At 48.1% G+C, this 22,913-nt stretch overlaps 1 protein-coding gene across 2 annotated transcripts in view; it reads left to right on the forward strand.

Annotated features, from left to right (window-relative positions):
• The first annotated feature begins 7,964 nt into the window (after positions 1 to 7,964).
• WNT3A (Wnt family member 3A) overlaps positions 7,965 to 22,913 on the forward strand; it is a 106,405-nt gene continuing 91,456 nt past the window's right edge. The window contains exon 1 of one of the 2 annotated variants that reach the window (XM_085562162.1): positions 7,965 to 10,613. Coding sequence is in view for 1 of the 2 variants with exons in the window: in XM_077781356.2 (XP_077637482.1) it covers positions 9,434 to 9,504 (71 nt within the window). In the remaining variant the exon portion in view is untranslated. The remainder of the gene's footprint in view (positions 10,614 to 22,913) is intronic. The other variant, XM_077781356.2, reaches the window with a different exon arrangement.

Consider the following 22,913-nt stretch of genomic DNA (forward strand, 5'->3'; position numbering starts at 1 on the left):
AGAGAGGAGCAGCACCCACCACTCCTCCTCTCGCCTTCCAGGGCAAGTCCCTACAACCCTTGTACCCACCAGATCTCTGAGAACCCTGTACCTCCAGCATGGACAAGGACACATCCCCCATCCCTGCCGGGGGTGGGGAAGGAAAGCAGAGCCCAGGTGCTGCTCTGGGTGCGTTTTCCACCCACCCCTTTCCCTCCGCAGGTTTGTTCTCCTGCTGCACCACTAGGTGGGCCAAAGCTACACGGGTGACATCCCCACCTCTCCTACAGGAGACACCGGGCAGGTGGCTCTGCCTCATCCCGGGGGACAGGAGGTGCAGGGAAGGAGCAGGAAGAGGTGGCAGAGAGCCCCAGGGTTCCTCCTTGAAGCCCCAGCAGGAGAAGTGTCCTGTCCTAAAGCAGCGAGCATGCCAGGGACAAAGCCACATGGCAGAGTGGTGGCAAAGGCAGGAGCAGAGCCACCAGCACCCATTCAAGCCCTGTCTTTGTCACCTCCCAAAGCAGCTCCTTGGTGGCCAGGACGTTTGAAGCCCTGTCTTTGTCACCTCCCAAAGCAGCTCCTTGGTGGCCAGGACGTTTGAAGCCCTGTCTTTGTCACCTCCCAAAGCAGCTCCTTGGTGGCCAGGACGTTTGGCAGAGCCTGGAGGGAAGGGTCAGCGCTGTGGGAAAACTGCAGGCACGCAAAGCACGAGGGGGAACCCTCCCCAAAAGAAGATTTTTGTCACCCAAGGTTGGGTAGCAGGAAGAGAAAAGTCTGTGTCTCAAATTCCAAAGGCAAGGATCACCACCCGTGGCTGATCTCTGCTCTGCCAAAGGTCTGGGGTGTCCCAGGGCAGCTCTTTGGGCATTTAGGTGAAGGTAGTTAATAAATGGTTAATGAAAGGGGGGACAGGAAACAAGGACCCCCAAAGGATGTTTTATTCCACTCGCTAAGATCTCTTCACTCCCAAGGAACTGAACCCATTTTGGAGGTGCTCTGCCTCCATCCAGCCAATGGATCCAATCCCTCCAGCCCTCCTGGGTTCGTTCCAGCACTGGGTTTTACACTTCCAGCATCCCCCATTTCCCTTTGGAGCACTGAGATCAGAAGAAAACACAATTTTACGGAAATTTTTAAAATGGGAATCCAGGAGCAGCCAAAATTCCAATTGCACATGGAATAACCTGGGCACATCACAGCCGCAGCCAGGGGTGTTTCGGGCAATGTCAAACGTTGGCTGTTCCCTCCCAGCTGAGGACATCTCTTTGAAGCCTGAAGAGCTGAAAACACACCCCAAATTTGCCCTGATTTGCTCAGTGCCTCCTCAGGGCCTTGTGGGCATCTCAGGCAGCTCCAGCTCCCAGGAGATGAGCCCAGAGCAGATCCCAAACACGGGAATGCATCTCCAGGAGGGGCTCACACCAAATCCATGGGCTGGGACGAACCTCAGCTCCCCCTGACCCCGGGGACAGCCGAGGAGGGAGGAGAGGTGGAATCCTTTTAATAAAAATCTCCAACGTGGGAGCAACCTCCGCTCGTGGGCAGCAGCTGGGCCTGCCTGGACGAGGGGATGCGGATTTAGCACCAAAAAATCACTTTGTCACCACTTCTGCCCCAGGGCCACCTCCCCAGCCATCCCCTGCCTCCCTCCCTGCCTGCCGAGCTGCACACCGACTAAATTGTCACTTTTCGTGCTGCCCTGCCTCCTGCGTGTGGGGATGGCACGGCTGGCATGGGCCTCGGGCTCTGGGGGATATTAAAAGTGAGAGATTAAAAACAACATAAATCAACAGGCCCGTGACAAACCCTGGCCTCCTTCACGCCAGCAGCCAGGAATCCAGAAACCCAGGAATCCAGAAACCCAGCATTTGGATAATCTCGTATAAATAAGAAAAAGAAGTGTCGTTATATATTTTTTAAATAAATAAATAAATAAATAAATAAATAAAAATATTAAAAATACATACTATATATTATATATTTGGTCATATTTATAGTTATATATATTTCTAGTAATAATTCTAGTTATTTTTCTAGATATATTTCTAGTTATTTATATTTCTAGTTATAATTATAGCTATATTTCTAGTTATATTTCTAGTTATATTTCTAGTTATAGTTCTAGATATTTATATTTATATTTATATTTATATTTATATTTATATTTATATTTATATTTATATTTATATTCTATTTACTATATATTTATGTTATATTTATGTTTTATTTTTATTTTTATTTTTATTTTTATTTTTATTTTATTTTTATTTAATTTCTTTATATTTCTATTTATATATTTCTGTTTCTGTCTGGGTCTCCCACGTGCTCAGGGGGTTGCACAGCAGGGCTGGCTGCAGGGCGGGTGGCAGAGCTGCCTGGTGGGGATTTCCTGGTGCTCCCAGTGCTTCCCACGAGCCCGTTTGGGTCTCTGGGCACAGCAGGAAAGCCAGGCTGTGCCAGGGTGGAGAGCAGAGGGTGCTGAGTGGGGAGGGAGGAAGATGAAGCACAGCCCAGCCAATTCCAGCTGAAATCTGCAGCCGCAGAGAAAGGATCAGGTTTTACCAGTGGGAATTCAGATGGGAAGGAGGGAAGGGGCGAATCCCACTGGTGTCCTCCACCAAAATGAAACAAAACCTTCTTCCCCACCAGGATTTTGTTCTCCCCTGGTTCTGCTGGGCGCTCCACGAGGGTGATCTTCCCATCCTGAAGCCTCTTCCGTGGTGGGCACAGGGGCAGGAGTGACTCGGGGGTGTTTGAGGAGTGTGGCCAGCTGGGATCCCTCCAGAGCTCCTCATCTCTTCCCACAGGCTCCTCTGCGATGGGAGCAGCCTGGATGTGCCTTTTGTGGGAGCAGCTGCTCGCTGTGGTGGCCGCCTGCTCTGGGGATCTCTGGTGGGCTTTTATGTTTATTAAATAGAAAGAAAATATGTTATGTTATAATATAAATATAAATATAAATATAAATATAAATATAAATATAAATATAAATATAAATATAAATATAAATATAAATATCTAGACATATAACTAGAAATATCACTATAAATATAACTAGAAAATAAAAATAAAAATAAAAATAAAAATAAAAATAAAAATAAAAATAAAAAATATAAATATAAATATAAATATAAATATAAATATAAATATAAATATAAATATAAATATAAATATAAATATAAATATAAATATAAATAACTAGACATATAACTAGAAATATCGCTATAAATATAACTAGAAAATAAAAATAAAAATAAAAATAAAAATAAAAATAAAAATAAAAATATAAATATATAAATATATAAATATATAAATATATAAATATATAAATATATAAATATATAAATATATAAATAAATATATAAATATATAAATAACTAGAACTAGAAACCCAGCCCCCAGAGCTGCCAGCTGGGCCATCAGGTTGAGGAAGCAGGACAGAAGCAGCAAAGCCTTCACCAGACATTCCAGCCCCGTGGCAAGGAGCCCCCCTGTGTCCCTCCTGTCCCCTTTTCCCTGTGCCACTGGGGTTGTCCAGCTCCTGCTCCTGCAGCAGGGTTTTTGTGGAGCCACGGAGCCCTGGGATGGGTTGGGTTGGAAGGGACTGTGGCAAGCACATTTCTGTCCCTCTCAGGATTTTTCATAGAAGTACACACAGAGAAATGAAAGAGAAAACAATTTCTATTTCTGCTCCTTCTTTTTCCCATGTGGAATGTGTTTGGAGAATTGTTTACCTGGGGTGATTGCTTGGTTGGATTCTGGTGAGGATTGTTTGAGCCTGATGGCCAATCCAATCCAATCCAATCCAATCCAATCCAATCCAATCCAATCCAACCCACCTGGGGCTGGACTCCCAGAGAGGGCCAGGAGTTGTGTTAGAGTTAGAAATAGAGTCAGAAAAAGTAGTATATAGTTTTAATGTCCTCCTTTTATATAGTAAATTCATATATTTTAACAGAGTTATAATAAAGAAATCATTCAGCCTTCTGAATTGAGTCAGACATCGTCATTTCTTCCCATTGGGTTCACCTGCATTTACAATAAGGGACCTTCAGTCCCATCCCATTCCACCATCCCAGGGTGTTCCAAACCCTGTCCAACCTGGCCTTGGACATTTCCCCACAGCTTCCCTGGGCAACTTCTCCTCTCAAAAATTCCCTGACGCTCCCCAGATATTGATGAGCAGATCCAGGTGAGAAGAAGCCAAAGCCACGCTGCTCTCACTGCACTGAGGACCAGGTCCTGCCCATCCCAACGTGTGTGTCTGAGCAGATAGTTGGAAAAAATAGGATTTAGGATCAGGCAATCAACCTTTTGGGGGAAAACCCTGCAGCTTTGGGCAGCCAAACCCAGCCGTGCCACCTCCCCGAGGCTGCCCTGCATCCCCTAGGCCCGTGGCAGCTTTTTTGACCCGTTCTAGAGAGCTGGAGGCTCGGGAGGAACAGGTCCCGGATCACCGGCAGCATTCCCGGGCCGGGAATACCCAGCGCACGGCCCGGAGCCACGGAATGACCAGCGGCGCTCAACAGCCGCTGGCGTCAGAGCGGTGCTGCCCTGCCGCGGGGGGGCACCGCAGTCCCGGGGTGGCCGTGTGTCTGTCCGTGTGTCCGTGTGTGTGTCAGTGTGTCCGTGTGTATCCATGTGTCTGTCTGTGTGTCTGTCCGTGTGTCCGTGTGTCAGTGTGTCTGTGTGTATCCATGTGTCTGTCTGTGTGTGTGTCCGTGTGTCCGTGTGTGTGTCAGTGTGTCTGTGTGTATCCATGTGTCTGTCTGTGTGTGTGTCCGTGTGTCCGTGTGTGTGTCAGTGTGTCCGTGTGTATCCATGTGTCTGTCTGTGTGTCTGTCCGTGTGTCCGTGTGTGTGGCAGTGTGTCCGTGTGTATCCATGTGTCTGTCTGTGTGTCTGTCCGTGTGTCCGTGTGTCAGTGTGTCCGTGTGTATCCATGTGTCTGTCTGTGTGTCTGTCCGTGTGTCCGTGTGTCTGTGTGTCCATGTGTCCATGTGTCCATGTGTCCGTTTGTATCCGTGTGTCTGTTTGTCCGTGTGTGTGTCTGTCCCTGTGTGTCTGTGTGTGTGTCCGTGTGTCTGTGTGTATCCGTGTGTCTGTCTGTGTGTCTGTCTGTTTGTCCATGTGTCCGTGTGTCCGTGTATCTGTCTGTGTGTCAGTGTGTGTGTGTCCGTGTGTCCATGTGTCCGTCTGTGTGTCCGTGTGCCTGTGTGTCCATGTATCCATGTGTCTGTCTGTGTGTCCGTGTGTCTGTGTGTCTGTCTGTCCATGTGTCCATGTATGTGTCTGTGTGTCTGTCTGTCCGAGTGTCCATGTGTGTCTGTGTGTCTGTCCGTGTGTCTGTCTGTGTGTCCGTGTCCGTGTGTCTGACTGTGTATCCGTGTGTCTGTCCATGTGTCCGTCCGTGTGTCCGTGTGTCGATGTGCCCGTGTGTCTGTGTGTCCATTTGTCTGTCTGTCTGTGTGTCCATGTCTGTGTGTCTGTCCATATGTCTCTGTGTCCGTGTGTCCATCTGTCTATCTGTGTGTCCGTGTGTGCGTGTCTGTGTGTCTCTGTCCATGTGTCCGTGTGTCTCTCTGTGTGACAGTGTGTGTGTATCCGTGTGTCTGTGTGTGTCTGTCCGTGTGTGTGTCTGTGTGTCTGTCCATGTGTCCGTGTGTCCATGTGTCTGTATGTCTGTGTGTGTCTGTCCATGTGTCTGTATGTCCGTGTGTCCGTCCGTGTGTCCGTCTGTCTCTCCGTGTGTTTGTCCATGTGTCTGTGTGTCCATGCGTCTGTCCTTGTGTCCGTGTGTCTGTCCGTGTGTCCATGTGTCTCTCCGTGTCTCCGTCCGTGTGTCTGTGTGTCTGTCCCTGTGTCTCTGTCCATCTGTTCCTGTGTCTGTCCGTCTGTCCATGTGTCTGTCCATGTGTCTGTCTGTGTGTCTGTCCGTGTGTCCATGTGTCCGTCCTGTGTGTCTGTCTGTGTGTCCATGTCTGTCCATGTGTCTGTCCATGTGTCTGTCCATGTGTCTGTCCATGTGTCCGTGTGTCTGTCCGTCTGTCCCTGTGTCTGTCCGTCTGTCTGTCCCTGTGTCTGTCCGTGTATCCGTGTGTCCGTGTGTCTGTCAGTCTGTCTGTCCGTGTGTCCGTCCGTGTGTCTGTCCGTGTCTCTGTCCTTGTGTCCATGTGTCTGTCCGTGTGTCGGTCCCTGTATCTGTCCGTGTGTCCGTGTCTGTCTGTCCCTGTGTCTGTCCATGTGTCTGTGTGTCTGTCCATGTGTCCGTCCGTGTGTCCATGTGTCTGTCCTTGTGTCCGTGCGTCTGACCGTGTGTCCGTGTGTCCGTCCTGTGTGTCTGTCTGTCCGCATCTCTGTCCATGTCTCTGTGTGTCTGACCGTGTGTCCGTGTCTGTCCGTCTGTCTGTCCGTGTGTCTGTCCGTGTGTCGGTCCCTGTATCTGTCCGTGTGTCCGTGTGTCCGTCCGTCCGTGTGTCCGTGTGTCTGTCCATGTGTCCGTGTGTCTCTCCATGTGTCGGTCCCTGTATCTGTCCGTGTGTCCGTGTGTCCGTGTGTCTGTCCATGTGTCCGTGTGTCCGTCCGTCCGTCCGTGTGTCCGTGTGTCCGTGTGTCTGTCCATGTGTCCGTGTGTCCGTCCGTCCGTCCGTGTGTCCGTGTGTCTGTCCATGTGTCCGTGTGTCCGTGTGTCCGTGCCGAACGGATTCTCTCCATCCCGCTGCCGAGCGGCAGCGGCGGAGCAGAGGGGGAGGAAAGGGAGAGCGGCTGAATTCGTCCCTCCAGGTGAAGTTGCGCGCCGCTTCCCGGAGGGAGGGGCAGAGCCTCCGGGAGACCTTTGGAGCTCTCGGCAGGAACAACGGGAGGGGAGATGAGCTGGAAGGGATGGATGTGTGTCCTGCCCCGTCCGTCCTTCCCCGTGCCGGGACCCCCCCGCCCAGGCTGTGAGTGTGTGCGAGTGTGTGTGTGTGTGTGTGTTCCCGTCTGCAGCGTGAGCAATTCCACTTGAAAAGACAGAGAAATCCCCTCCTTTGAAAGTCGCGCTGTTTGGTTCTTTCCAGTAATGCTATAATTGGATGGGATTTTCTCTTAATACACAGGGAAAGTCCTTAAGATGATTTTTCACACACCACCACCGAGCACCGCCACCCCTCCTCCTTTTCCCTCATCCCACCTTATGCAATAAAATTCCCTCCTCCAGCCCCTTCGGCTGCTCGGGAGGGGCGGGGGAGCTGCCCGAGGAGGAGCGGGGGGATGGATTTAATACCCCGGCAATAATTGCAGCATCAACAGCGCGGGGATTTGCTGGGAGAGCCGCGCGGAGCATCCGTTCCCCCTCTGGAAGCCGCTGGGATCGGCTCCGCGCAGCGATTAAAATCTCGCAGCACTTGCCAGAGCTCACATTTGCAATCGCTTGTCATCCAAGCCGAAAGAAAAATAATCAGGGCCCGACCCCTGCCAAATTCGCGGTGATTTAAATATCCCCGAATGAACTGCATTTCTAGTATAATTTCACTAGAATGAATATATCTCTCCATCTAGCTCCACACAAACATATCTTTATGCGTATGCATGTAAAGCCCTGTGTGTGTAAATAGAAATATTCCCTACTAAGGGAAAATATAAATGCGGCTCCTAATGAGGATGAAAGCGCATTTTGATTTGAGCTAATGCAGGGTTGCAAGGCTTCCCCCAACAAAGTCATTAAAAATTGTACCTCTCTTTGTTCCCTGCGAGCCACAGAAATTTTCTGATTCGCAGATAAAGTAAAAGTGAGTCAAAGAAAGAAATAAAACCTCCTCCGGCTCGCTGAATCCTTAAAAAAAAAAAAAATAAAAAAGTGACAAAACGCAAAAAAAAACCCAAAACCGGCAGCAAGCAGCTACAACCACAAATATATATATATATATTATATATATATTTATATATATATAAATATATATATTATATATATATATATTTATATATATATTATATTTATATATATAACCATGGAAATGAGGATCGTTGTTGTTATTCCAGGGAGAAAATATCTCCTCGTCGTCCTCCATCCCTCTTTTCGCCTCTCCAGCCCCCTTTCAAATGAGCCGGGGAAGGGGACGCCTGTCAGCTGTGGGTGACACTTGCTCCAGCCCCAGCCAGCTTTAACCAATATGTTCCAGAGGAGCAGCAAATCCCACCACGGACCGGGAACCGAGGAGCAACATCTTCATAATAATATCAATAATGACCCCCCCCGCTCCCTTTTTCTTTTTTTTTTTTTTCCTCCTTTCCACCCCATTGGGGAAAAAAACAAAAAAAATCCGAATTTTTGGGAGGGCAGAAATCACCCCCCCACCACCACCGGCAATGAAAAGAGAGAAATTGAAACAATGTGTAGGGAGAGAAATTAAAAAAAAAAAAAAAAGCTCAATTACTGGCGCCCTGTGGGGTGGATCTGGTGGATGAAGTCGTTCGCAGCGGCGCCTTCCCAATGTCCGGGGCTGGGATTCCTGGAAATTGGGATGATCTGAAGGAGCCCTTTGGAGATTTGCATGGAAGAAGTCGATTTTTTAGCAGATGTCTTCAGTGGAGCTCTTGGATCTGCGGCTGCTTGGACTGGTGGGGAAGGGGGGTGCGTGCCTGAGTGGAAATCCTCTTTTTTTCCATGAAAAAAAAAGGGGAAAAAAAAGCCCCCAAAAAGAGACCAAGCGAAAGTTTCTAGAAAGTTGCTTCAAATGCATCCCAACCGTCCCCGTGAGGAAATGGGGCTTTGAGAAGAAGACAGAATGGCAACGAGAAGGAGAAAATTGAGAAAATAATAATTTTTAAAAGAAGAAGAAGAAGGAAAAAAAAAACCTTTTCACACTTTTTTTTTTTTTTTTTTTTTTTGCATTTTAGTAGCTTCGACCCAGGGAGTGAAATCCGGGCAGGTTGTTATAGCTACCCAAATCCACAGGGGTCCCCCCTGTCTATTTAAACCCCCTAAATCTTCCTTCCCCTTTTTAAAACTACATTTTATCCCTTGGCTTGTGGGCCAACGTGCCCCCTAATGAGTATTAAAACACTATCTCCTTGCAATTAGCTCATTCCTGACTTCACGCTCCTGATTGACAGAACAAGCCAAAGCATCAGAATTCTCCCTTTGGCAATAAGTGCTGATTGGGTCCTTTTTAAGAGAGCTACTTCAAACTTTTTTTTTTTCTTTTTTTTTTTTTTTTTTTTTTTAATATTTGCCTTCAGTGTCTTGGCTGAGAGAAGAGTTTTTTACCTCTCTGAGATTTTTTTTTTCCTTGAGAGTAGTAGAGGAAGCAAGAGAGGATTTACCTGGTCGGGTTGAGCTCACTTCATTTGACTTTTTTTTTTTTTAAATTATTGTTATTATTATTATTATTAAAATAATCATCCTGCCTCAGAAGAAAGGAAGGTTTTTGGCAACTCTGGTTAAAAGAAAAAAAAAAAAGAAAGACAACTTTTCATCAATGGCCTCTTTTGGATATTTCCTGTTTCTTTGTGGGTTGAGTCAGGCTCTGTCAAGTTACCCAATCTGGTGGTAAGTTTTATTCTTCTTCTTTTTTTTTTTTTTCGCTCATTTTCATTTATTTTTCCCCTCCTCTGTTTTCTCTGCAACCCCTGCGTTTAAGATGACTTGAAATTCTCCTTTCGTTGCCACTCAGCTAAAGAGGTGGGATTGTTCCAGCGCCAGCAAGTTCTTAGAACCTGCATTTCACCTCTTTTATTTATGCATTCACTTTGTTTATTTTGACTGGGTTATACCTGATCTCTCCTTCTCCTACTGTAAAAGAGAGAGAGCGAGAGGGAGCGATCGGAAAGTTATTTTTTTTTTCCCCGAGTGCTTTGATCCTCTCCTGTGAAGAACAAAAGGCGCTGCCTGAATTAAAGAGATAATGATGCAAGTTGACATGAGCATTTCAAGGTGATTTCGAGCTAGTCAGGTGGAAGGAAGCGGGGGAACGGAGCAAAACTTTTGGGTGGTTTTTCTGTGTTTCTCCCCTCCCTACTTTCGCTTTAAGGAATATTGAGGGGTAAATTAAAAAAAAAAAAAATAAATAGGGGGGGAAATGGGAAGAAAAAGGAGGCGAAGCTGCACAAGCTGGGAATGCAGGGCTGGGACTGGGGAGACGATCCCGGCGCAAAATCCGCGGCTCCTGCGCGCTCCTTTGCCCGCGGATGCGGCGCTTCTTCTTTAATTTTTATTTCTTTTTTTTTTTTTTTTTTGGGGGGGGGGGGGGGTTCCGCCGCTTTTTCTCCTTTTCCTCGCTTTGCACCCTACGCCTTTAAGAGCCTTTTCTCGCTCGCTCCCCCACGAAAAGCAAATGGTGCTGGGCAAGGCGTGTAAGCGCACGATCCGCGCTAATTACCCCGCCGAGCTAATTGCGCCCGGGGAAGCCCTAACGCGGGGAGGCTCCGCGGGCTGAGCCGGGGGGCTCCGCGCTGCCGACAGCTCCGAAACGCCCCCCCTCACAAAAAAACCCCCAAAAAAACCCAAAAAATAAATCATCCCCCATCCCGCGAATTAATTTTTTAATTAATCCGTGCACCCACCCGCCCCCACCCCGCGGGTGCGGGATGCGCGGTCCCCCCTGTCCGGCGGTGCAGAGGTGAGGGTGTTGAAGGCAGCAGCCTCTCCAACTATTTCAGGTATGTCTGAAAGCAGGGAATTCGTTGGGATGGGAGGGAAAAAAAAAAAAAAGAGAGAAGGGGAAAAAAAAAAAGCAATAAAATGCAAATGTGTTCTTGGGAAGACAGGCAGCGAGAGCACCTGGACGGGAGTCATTAAAAAGCAATCTTTTATTCCCAGCCACCATCTAACTTATAATTAGAAACTCTGCTCGCATTCCTGATTGGAGAAGGAAACGCATTCCTCTAATACCGACATAAATATTCGCCTGTCACCCGGCGAGGGGAGCGCGGTCCCGGTCCCCCTGTCCCCCCTGTCTGTCCCCTCCGTCCCCTGCATCCCGTGTCCCCGGAGCTGCGGGAAGGGGGAAAAGATGGGAAAAGGCGCTGGGAGAGGGGCGGGAGGCGCTCCCCGAGCCGGGGCATCCCCGGGTGCGCAGCGGCGACACTCCGGGCTTTGGGGTGCCTTTCCCCCCCGTCCTTCCCCGCTGCCGGGCAGCGCTTGCAGACGTTTCTTTCGCAAGGAGAAACCCCCCCTTAGGCCATGGAAATGCAAAGGAGGCTTGGATTGGGCTGGGGGAGTCGCGGGAGAGGCCCCGGAGCTGTTGTTGCATTGGCTGCCGAAATTCCCCCTCGCCCTCCCAGCCCTTTCCCTCTTTATTTCTCCCCAACCTTTCCCTTTTTATTCACCCCCAACCTTTCCCTTTCTATTCACCCCCATCCTTTCCCTCTTTTTCAACCCCAACCTTTCTTTATTTCCCCCAACCTGTCCCTCTTTATTCACCCCCAGACTTTCCCCCTTAATTCACCCCCAACCTTTCCCCCTTTATTTACCCCCAACCTGTCTCCCTTTATTCCTCCCCAACCTTTCCCCCTTTATTCACCCCCACCTTCCTTTATTCACCCCCAACCTTTCCCCCTTTATTTACCCCCAACCTTTCCCCCTTTATTTATTTACCCCCAACCTTTCCCCTTTATTTATTTACCCCCAACCTTTCCCCCTTTCTTTATTCACCCCCAACCTTTCCCCCTTTATTCACCCCCAATCTTTCCCTCTTTATTCACCCCCAACCTTTCCCCCTTTATTTCTCCCCAACTTTTCCCCCTTTATTCACCCCCAAGTCACCCCCCAAGTGGCTGGAGATGGGGAGCAGCACTGGAAATTTGGAATTTGGGAATGGGGACCTGCAAAGTGGCGCTGGGGACCCCGGGATGCACATCCCAACCAGGGCAGGGAAGTTCCTTTTCTCCCAAATTTAGCCAAATCCACCGTGCTGCTTCATTTGATTTCAATTTTATTCTGTTCCGCTCTTCCTTTTGTTTTGTTGTTGTTGTTTTTCTCTTTTTTTTTTTTTTTTTTGGAAGATAGAACCAGGAATTTTTCAATCTGCTCATGCAAGCAGCAAACATCCCATCCCAACCATCCCCCCCCTCTGTCAGCTCATGGTGATTTTGGGTGTTTAGAGGAGAAAATCTGTCATTTACCAGTCCCAAATTGTGCCCCCTCCCCACTAATCGTTTCTAATTAAAGCATCAATTCATCCTAAAGCACACGGGGCTGTGGATATTTACACTTTGAAAAAAACCGGTGAAAAAAGCAGGGACTGAGAAATTATATTTTCCTGTGAGTTTTGGTTAATTGTCATCTCAAAATCAGGGGAAATGTAAATTTGTCAGGGGGATCAGGTGTTTTAAGTTCTGTCTGCCTCTCACAGCTCCTTTTTAGGCTGAGCTGTTCCAATTCCTGCTCCCACCATGGCACAGGGCACCTGTTTGAACCAGATTCCCACTTTCCTGGGAGCTTTGGGAAAAGTTCAGTGGAGGAAAAAGGAAAAGATCCCTCTGTGATGACGCTGGGTGGGGAAGAGGTTCTGTGAGTTCCTTAAAACCTTAAAAAATACTAAAAAAACATCAAATAATGCATTTACAGACTGGGATAAAAGAGGCTTTGGAAAGAACGGTTTAAAAATAATCCCAGAAGATGATTTATCCTGTTGGGAATGATGAGCCAGGTTTTGGGGATGTGCTGGGGGGGTTTGTGGTGCCACAGGAGCCCCACAGGACCTTCTCCAGTGCAGCACGGAGCTGTTCAACCTGGAGCAGCAACAGGCTCCTCCACACCCAGGGGGCCAGATTAACAGCAAAAAATCAGATAGTTTTCGGGTTTTGCTGCCTTTTTTTTTTTTTTTTTTTAATGGTAGTGCTGTTCATTTTTTGGCTTGTTAAAAAAATAATAAAAAAAGGAGAGATTGCGATGAGTGAAGGAAGGCTGAGGGAATTCTGAAGCAAAATTCATGGGTGAAGGAGGATTAAATGTAACCTGTTCCCTGTCCTGGGGTGTGTGGGGTCTGTGGGGAGTCACAGGAGCAGCACGAAGAGGATTTAAAGTTTTTGCAAGTGGCTTGCACTGCCTTGACCAACTCCACATGGAATGGGGGAAAAAAAACCCTTTAATTTTATTTATTTTAGTTTCCAATCCATGCTAAGTGGCCTGACTTGGTCTAAATACAGTCAGTGAGCAGAAATGGTTCAGAAGAGGGAATAAAAAGGTCAATAAAAATTAACACAGAGCTTCCACGATGGGAATATCAATCTCCTGCAGCCCAGATGCTGCTCCTGGGGGAGATAATCCCAGGAGAGGCTCTCTGGGCTGAATTGGAAGTACAGGGAGACCGCTTTGCTGTAGGAAAAACTGGCTGGCATCATTTTTCCTGGGTGCGAGGCAGATTTGGGATGTGTGTGGTGAAATCCTGTGCCTGGAGAGGGATGGGCAGAGGAGCTCGAATGGAACATCAGGCTGGGGTTGGGTGTGGTGGCATCGCTCTGGGCACTGGGTCTGTCCCCTCTCTCAGCTCCTGTGTGCCACCCACAGTGGGGTGGGATGGCATCAGCCATGTGAAAAACTGGGAATTACGGGTGAGGAGCGTTCCTGGAGGTGCCAGGCCTTTGGAAGAGGCTGTGAGGGATGGATGAGGGGTGTGTGTCGATAATTCTGCTGCGGCCTGGCTCTGCTCTCACTCCCCAGCAGCCACGTGGATTTCCTCACCCGTGCAGGATGTGATGTCCTGCAGGATCCCTGTGGATGGGGAAAGGGATCCAAGAGCTCTTTGCACCTGTGTTTTCTGCAGTTGAGGGGAATGGGAGCTCGAGGGAGCCCTGCCAGCAGCGGGGACGTGGCTCCAGCACCTGAGCCACAGCAGGAGCAGGGCAGGGATGAGCTCCTGCCTGGTGCCCTCTGTTCTTCTCTGGGATTTGCTCCCCTCAGCATGGCTGGAACAGCTCCCATTTAATACTGAGTGAATCTGGCTGCCGTGAGAAACCCAATCCTGCTGCAAACCCGGCAGAACCAAACCCAGCTGTTGGAACTCAAAATGTCCCTCAGACATTTTTGGAGGTTCCGGGCCCAGGTCAGAAGCATTTGAGACCCTGGCAGGCAGATGGAAACACCTGTGATTTTGGGTTTGAACCATGGAATGATTTACTAACCTTGCAGGAAGAACAAGAATCACAAAAGTTTAGATATTATAGTAGAAGTAGTCACAAAGTAGAGGGAAGAATCTTTTAGTGTTGTACAGGGGGGTTTTTACTTTATACATGGGGGTCAGAGGTTTTAAGATAGAGGAATTTTTGGCCTGTCCTGTCCCCCTTCTTTCTTCTCCCTTACCTCCATGTTCTTGGTGATGTTGGCACTCACAGATTGGTTTAGAGTAGAAAAGCACCATTTAATATAGGTAATGGGCATTGGGGAAAAACTGTGAACATGTAACACGTAATGTACCATATAAAAGATAGAAAAGCACCATTTAATATAGGTAATAGGCATTGGGAAAAACTGTAACCATGTAACACATAATGTACCATATAAAAGACAGCAGCAGCCCTGGGTGGGGAGAGAAGAAGCAGTCGGGGTCAGAGAGGATGTCAGGGTGTGTGTGTGCCTCTGCCTGAGCTCTGAGCAAACCACAGCAGCCCCAGAAGAAAATCTTTTAGATAACTTGCAATAAACTGCCTTGAGACTGAACAACAGAGACTGCTGAGCCTTTCTTTGGAAGCTCGGGCTGGAGGAGGGAATTTTCCAACCCATGGAGCCCCTGAGCCAGGTCTGTGTTCTGTCACCCAGCCCTGGCAAAGCTTGGCTTGGCGTGACCATCCTCCTTAGGCAGAGCCCTGTGAGGTCACCTGCGGGCCAGCCCAGCAGCTGTTGGCATCCTGGAGCAATTCTAGAGCTCAGAGGTAGGAATTGCATCTCCCCACCTCTCTCCGCTCCATGGGCCAGGGTGAGGAGCTGGAATTCATCAGTGTCTCCTCCCCTCCTGCAGCAGGTTGTGGTGAGGTGTTAAAATCCATCAGTGCATGGGGGAATTTTGGATGAGTTAGAGACCTCTGAGCTGTTTTGGATGATGGGATATTTTTCTTACCTTCTACATAGGCAGGAAGGGTGAACTCAGCTCACATCTTCACTGCACGGTTCAGAAGGTCACAAGGCCTTTGTTACAAGACGTTTCAAGGATTTTTTAACCAATAACACATTGCTAACAAGGATATTTATGCTTTTGACCCAATCTTAAATATTACATCTTATGGACTCAGTGTAAGCTTACTTAGCCAATCACACAAATCTACAAAAACTTCTCATTTATAACTACATTTATTTTTCTATATCTTAAACTCTAAAACTCTAAACTTTTCTTAGCTTAATGTCTCTCTGCTTTAAACTCTAAATCCACATTCTCACTTCTAGCACCTCAGTTTGGGAGCCTTTTCCAAAATCTCAGATCAAATCCTGGGTTTAATTCTAAGCTTTGGCTCACAGGCCCAAAGTTCTGAGGGTTCCCTGCATTTTGGATTCCAGCAAGTGGAGCAGTGCAACTGCTCTGCATCCATCCCTGTGCCACCCTTGTTCCAAGCCTTGGAATTGCCTTTTTGTAGCTGTATCTCCATTAGGGCATTATCTGACCCAGCCCTGTTTTTCCAGGCAGAGAATAATCACAGAATGGAGGTTTAGGCCCCTCTCAGATACCAGCCCTCCCTCCAGTTTGGATTTGGGATGGGTGGTTTGCACCCAAGCGACGGAACCCAGGCCTGGCTCAGGGTCTCTGTAGGTTGGAAAATTCCCTCCTCCAACCCGTGATTCCAAAGAAAGGCTCAGCAGTCTCTGTTGTTCAGTCTCAAGGCAGTTTATTGCAAGTTATCTAAAAGATTTTCTCCTTGGGCTGCTGTGGTTTGCTCACAGCTCAGGCAGAGGCACACACACACCCTGACATCCTCTCTGACCCCGACTGCTTCTTCTCTCCCCGCCCAGGGCTGCTGCTGTCTTTTATATGGGACATTATGTGTTACATGGTTACAGTTTGTCCCCTATGCTTATTACCTATATTAAATGGTGATTTTCTATCTTTCATATGTACATTACGTGTGACATGGTTACAGTTTTCCCCAATGCCTATTACCTATATTAAATGGTGATTTTCTATCTTTTATATGGTACATTACGTGTGACATGGTTACAGTTTTCCCCAATGCCTATTACCTATATTAAATGGTGATTTTCTATCTTTTATATGGTACATTACGTGTTACATGGTTACAGTTTTCCCCAATGCCTATTACCTATATTAAATGGTGCCTTTCTACTCTAAACCAATCTATGAGTGCCAACATCACCAAGAACATGGAGGTGAGGAAGGAGAAAGAAGGGGGACAGGACAGGCCAAAAATCCCTCCCATCTTGAAACCTCTGACCCCTATATACAAAGTAAAGACCCCCCTGTACAGCACTCAAAAATTCTTCCCTCTACTTTCTGACTACTTCTACTCTAATATCTAAACTTTTGTGACTTCTTGTTCTTCCTGCAAGGTTGGTAAATCCTTCCATGGTTCAAACCCAAAATCACAGCTGTTTCCAGCTGCCTGCCAGGGTCCCAAATGCTTCTGACCAGGGCCTGGAACCTCCAAAAATGTCTGAGGGACATTTCGAGTTCCAACACCCTAGCAGCAGTGGGGTAGAGGTAGAAGGACCCAGGGGATCTTTCTGTGGAGATCCGAGTGGTAAAAAGCAGCTCTTGCCCATTCCATGCAGAGGATGCTGTGTGCAAAGGGGAAGGAAAGTAATTTCCCATCTCCATCATTTTGGTAGGACTGAAGAAACAAACTCTGGTGGTGTTTGTGTTCTTCCTGGCATAGCCCAGCTGTGGTGAGATTAATAACTGGACCAAGATCACACCAGGAGGTTTTTTGCATCAGGAACTGAAAATTTTGTGAGGTTTTAACAAGAAGTCCCTGTTTAAAAAAGGGCTGGGACTTCCCCAGAGAGCCCAGTGTGTGCTAAAGAAAATCCCAAATCCCTCATCCACTCAGCTTTCAGACTCATTTTATCAAATTTTGTTGTTCTGCTACATAGTAATTGATTTTCCATTTCCATTTTGAGAGGACTTTATTAGATAAATTAACCTGGAAACCAGCAACTCGATATTCAAAGCACTGGCTGAAGGAATGGCGTCCAATGAAAAGCCTTTCCTAACTAAGATTAAAGTGAATCCTTTTGCTCCCCAGCTGTTTCCAGGTAACCCTGGAGGTGGAACCTGTCCTTTGCAGACATTTGAACACCTCTGAGAGTTCTCACTGGAAAGGTTTTGAGCACTTGGAATAGTTTGGGTTGGAAGGAACCTTTAAAGGTCATCTGGTGCTGCAGTGGGCAGGGACATCTTCCAGCGGGGTAGGATGGGACTCACATTGCATTCTGTTGGCCAAAAAAAGACTTTTTGACCATTCCTTCTAAAATGTTCAGGCTGGAGGAGCCTTGATTTTTACTCTGGTGTTTCCTAGAAAAGGAAGTCAAGAATTGCTGCATCCCACTTCCTTCCTACCCAGCTCCAGCCATGCAGCAACGCTGCAGCTTCTCCAGCCCCTGCACCGATTCCTGCATCACTGCTGCTCAGCATGGGTGCAGGAGGAGATTATTCCACATTAGACCTCAGGAGGAGCAGATATTTTGCCATTGGGAGCACAGGAAAATCCCAGCGGGACAGAGAGGGGTTGTCCCTGGGCTTTGCCCTTGCTCAGGACCAGTATGAAGAAAATTTAAACTTTATGCAAGTGGCTTGCACTTCCTTGACCAACTTCACATAGAATAGAGGGAAAAAAAAAATCACTTTAGTTTTATTTATTTTAGTTTTCAATTCGTGCTAAGTGTCCTGACTTGGTCTGAACACAGCCAGTGGGCAGAAATGGGGAGTGGGTGATTCAAAGCGCCCGGGCGCATTTCAAGGGGCTTTGTTGGGATAATGACAGCACCCAGCACAAGGGAAATCCTGCAGGAACTGAGTCAGGATCATCCCCTGGGAGCTGCCAGCAGGAGTGGACAGGTCCCACCGACATCCATGGGGAAATTCCCTTCCCAGAGCAGGGCTGGATTCGTGCTGCTTCCCAAAGGAGACCCTGTGGGGATGAAGAGTGTGGCTGGGGAGAGGGGAGGAGGATGAGGCAGGACTGGAGGCCGTGGCTGGGAAGGAGAAGGTTCTGAAGAGGCACCCACAGACTTCTGGTGGTGTGGAGCTTGATGGTTTCTGCCCAGTCAGGCAGTGTGGGATTAAACCAATGGAATATTGGGGAAATGGAGTCTCAAGCTGCACCAGGAGAAATAGAGGTTGGATATCGGGAAAAAGTTTTTCACAGAAAGGTGATAATGTTCTGGAATGGCTTCCCGGGGAGGAGGTGGAGTACCCATCCCTGGGTGTGTTTAACAAAGCCTGGATGTGGCACTGGGTGCCAGGGTTGAGTTGAGGTGTTGGAGCTGGGTTGGACTCGATGATCTTGGAGGTCATTCTGGAATTCTAGAGAAACCATTTCCCTTTTTGCCAGGCTGGGTTGGAGTCGATGATCTTGAAGGTCTCTTCCAACGTGGTCATTCTGGGAGTTCTGTGATTCTGTGAAAGGAAGGGGAAATGGCTCGGGGTGGGGGAGAAGCACTGGCCAGAGCACACAGGTCTTGTCCATGCTGCAGCAGGAACACCCCCAGCCAAAAAGGTCTCTCTAAACCCATCTCTGCTGTGCTGTCCCCACCCAGAGACACAGCCCAGAGCCAGGACAGTTCAGTGGGGTTTAATACTGAAACTGGAGGAGCACTCGGGCAGGAGCCTTCCCATGGGGTATCCATCAGAGCTTTGCTGGATCAGGTCTAGGGTTGGTCTTGCAGAAAAGCCACTCATGGAACTCTCCATGGCTGCTGTTTCCATCTATCCTGTGCCATTCATGACGCTCTTTTCCCCTTTTGTCCCTTTAAAAGTGGCAGGATTTAAGTCCTGTTTTCTTAGCACAACCTCTAAAAATCCATCCGTTCATAAATTCACTCCAAATCCTACTGGAACTCCCGAAAAACAAGGGGAGGGAAGGAGAGCTGATGCATTAACTCCCTTGTTCTGAACTCCTAACATAGGGCACGGCTTTAAAAGCAGCCTGGGAGCCAGGGGAGAGTGTTCTGCATCACAAAGGTGTTGTTTGTCCCTCTTCCTGGCTTGTCACCTGCATATTCACACTCCCCTTCTCATCTGGGTGCTGCTGCTACCCAGAGAGAGCTTTGCATTTGTAGAGACTGGGCCATCAAAGGAGTTCCAGGTGCCTTTGGTCTCCTCCTCAGCACAGTTCCTGTCCTGGTGTTAAACCAGTCAGTTATTCCTCCATGGATTCAGTGATGATAATCATTAGCAGTGACGCTGTTGCTCTTTCCCAAGGTGGATATTCCTCCATGCTGTGAAATTCTTTCCTCCTGTTGCACCTTTGCCCTCTCAAGGCTTCGCCAGCAAAGTCACAGCAGAGCACGTGGGCTGGTTCCCTTCTCACATCACCGGCCTTGCAAGGGGTCCCAGGTGTCTGGGATGGACATTTCCCCTCTCCCATGGAGTTCTGTAGGCTCAGAGTGTGCTGGAGAATATTGTAAATGCAGGCAAACCCAATGGGAAGAAATGACGATGTCTGACTCAATTCAGAAGGCTGAATTATTTATTTATTATAAAAATGCTAAAATATATTAATATGCTATATAAAAGGAGGATACTAAAACTACATAATACTTTCTCTGACTCTCATACAAATCCTGGCCCTCTCTGAGAGTCCATCCCCAGGTGGGTTGGATTGGCCATCAGGCTCAAACAATCCTCACCAGAATCCAACCAAGCAATCACCCCAGGTAAACAATTCTCCAAACACATTCCACGTGGGAAAAACAAGGAGCAGAAATAGAAATTGTTTTCTCTTTCATTTCTCTCTGTGCACCTGTATAAGAATTTTGAGAAGGAGAGAAATGTGCTTGCCACAGGAGAAGTCTCAGGGAGTGCCTCAGCTGTTCCTCGAGCTCAGGGCATGGCAGACCCCCACATTTCCAGCCTGGCCTGGGGTTCATCACAGCTTTGGGAGCTTTCCTGCTCTCCAGGCACCATTCCCAGTGTTCCCAGTTTAGACAGGCCTCCCTGGAACGGCATCCAGCCCACAAATGGAGGTGCCCAGGTTCTGCTGCCAGGTGAAGGTGCTGGGTGACATCCTGGTCATCCTCGGGGGCCTGGCAGGGGTTGTACACGATCAATCCCCTGGTGAGCTGCTCCTTCCTTGGCAGAGGCTGGAGAGCAGCTGGGAGCACCCCGGAGCATCTCAGCATCTCTGCACGTCCATCTGCAGGCATCTGAGCAAGGCCTCGGGGTGGAATCCACTTCACCCATGCCATGGCTGCAATTTCCATGTCTCCATCCACGCCAGGGACTCTTGGCTCATTTCTTTGAGGAAAACTGGGCACTTCCTTCTGGTGCCATTCCTGTCTCAGGTGTTTGATTTCACCTGGCTGGTGAAATCCTCTGTGCCAGTGGAGGACTTGAGGAGACCAGAGGTGCCTCCACCAGCGTGAACCAGGTTTGGTCAGAATATCCCCAAAACAAAACTCTTTGCACACTTGCCCATTTCCTAGCTGTTAAAATCCATCATTCCCTTTGCCAGGCATAAGTTCACATGGGTCAAATCAAGTCATGGACTTTTTATCCATCATTTCTCTGTATTTTATAATCTCTTCAGGGCTTATTGCTGTATTGGAATGGGTGCAGGAACATTTGTGACATCCAGGCTGGTCCTAAAAACCTCTGGACCACCCCTTCCCTCTGGAAATTCATGTTTTGTCCTGTTTCAGCCCAGCTGCTGAAAGCCTCGGCAGTTTGGGGGTTTTGCAGCTTCCTCTGTAAAATATTTAAACCTGCCTTTAATCCAGGACTCTCCAGAGAACAAATGCATCCTCCTCGTGCTCTTAGACACATCCAGAGTCTCCCACCATCCCCCAGTCACACCCACAAGTCATTACCTCAAGATTGTGATAGAACTTTTATCTCAAAACTTCTTAAGGAGGGATTTGAAGTGATTTCCCTGTGGCCCTGTCCTGACAGTTATCTTGGCAGGGGGACACAGCCACAGATGATTCTGCATTTCAGGAATTCCTCTGATTTGGCTTTGCTCTTTCAGGTCTCTGAAATCAAACCCTTTCCCCTTTTCCCAGTCCATGCCTCCTCATTTCACTTTCCAGGTGTGCATTTCCTCAGCGTTTCTGCTGGAAAATTCAGTTTTATGACAAAAGTGATGGACACCCCCCCCCCATCTTTCCAGGGCAGCAACAGAATTCACGCCGTGGGATGGAGCAGGGAGGGAAGGCAGAGCCCACCTCTGCTGCAGCTGAGCCTGTGAGACAAATGCAGACTGCAGTGGGCAGAGCAGGGGCTGCTTGTGCTTCCAGAGGTGCACCTTGTCTGTTTAATAGAGACATTTCCCCAGGGTGGGAAGCAGGAATGGAACTCCTTGAACAGTTGCCAAGATTTCCATTCAGTCTGTCCCTCTGCCCCCACGAGAACAACAATGGAGCCTGTTGCTAGAGAGGGCTGTGTGGTGTGACAGAAAACAAACCTAAATCCTCAGCAGGCTGAGGGACACAAGGGAGAATTCCCTCTTTTCCTGAGCCTGCTGTGGCTGGGGAGAAATGGGACAGTCTGGACAGGTAGGAGTCCATCCAAAACTCAGTGAATGCCAGGGGAATACCCCTGGGTATCAAATAAAATTTGCAGAATTCACTGGGAGACCCAGAGCCTCTCCAGAGACATAAAAATCTGGTTAATGCTGTTTTTTGGGAGATCCATGATTGGTTTCTATCCCTCCTAGAGTGGCTGTGGGTCTCCCAGTAAATTCTGCAAATCGTATTTGATACCCAGTTTTATTCCCCTGGCATTCACTGTGCATCAGACAAGACTTACAGAATTTCCTAGGAGACCCACAGCCCCTCCAGAGACACAAAAATCTGGTTAATGCTGTTTTTTGGGAGATCCATGATTGGTTTTTATCTCTCCTGGAGGCAGAATCTTCCTGGGTATTTCACAGTGAAGTTTCCTTCAGAGTTAGCAGTGAGAGATGAGATGCAGCTCATCTGACATCTGTCAGACATTTACTTGGGGATGAGATGAGTCCCATCCCAGCCATGGCAGTTTCCCAACCATTTCCTGGAAGAGGATCCTGGATGACTGGGACAAAGATACCTCCCTTTAGGTAGGTCAGGTTTGGCTTTGAAACACTCCTAAAAGTTAGGAGCATCTGGGCATTTTATGTTCTACGTAGACATGTGGAGTGCTGAAAGAGAATGTTTCCATTGAGGGACCTTTCAATGTGAATTTTTAGTGATCAAATTACCTTTAAAAAGCTCTTCACTTGAAGTCCTGGTGTTGCTTTCCACAGGTGTAGAAGAGCTGAGCAAAAATCCCATCTCTTAGAGAGGCTTTTGAAGGGAATTCTTGTGAACTTTTGATTTCTTGCACGTTCTGGGAGCAGCCGTGGAGATGAATTTGATGTGGAATAAGCTGCACTAGTGATCCAGAGCAGGAGGGCTGGGTACCACCCTGACCCTGTGGATTTGGGATGGTGAAGAGCTGTCCTGAAGGCTCTGAGGACAGGGCCCTTCTGTGATGATAGAATCCCAGAGTGGTTTGCTTGGAAGGGACTCTGGAGCCTGCCCAGTTCTGTCCCACTATCCCAGGTGGTTCAGAGCCTCACCCACCCTTTGGATATATCCTATTATTTTCCTACAGCCAAGGATTCAGGGCCTGGGAAGCTCAGCCCGGCCCATCCCCTTTCCCAGCTGGCTGGAGCAATGTGTGCTGATTTTTTTAATCTGTAGAGAAAGGAGCAGGCAGCCCAATCTCCAGACCCTGAGAGCTGCTGCATTAGCAGGGCTGTGGTTGGGTCATCCCCTGGAAAGATTTGCTGCTGGAAGTGCTCAGAGAAAATAAGAGGCTGGGTGGGAAGGACAGG

Source organism: Lonchura striata, chromosome 2, assembly GCF_050655825.1.
Source record: "Lonchura striata isolate lonStrDom1 chromosome 2, ASM5065582v1, whole genome shotgun sequence".
In the NCBI taxonomy this organism is placed as follows: Eukaryota; Metazoa; Chordata; class Aves; order Passeriformes; family Estrildidae; genus Lonchura; species Lonchura striata.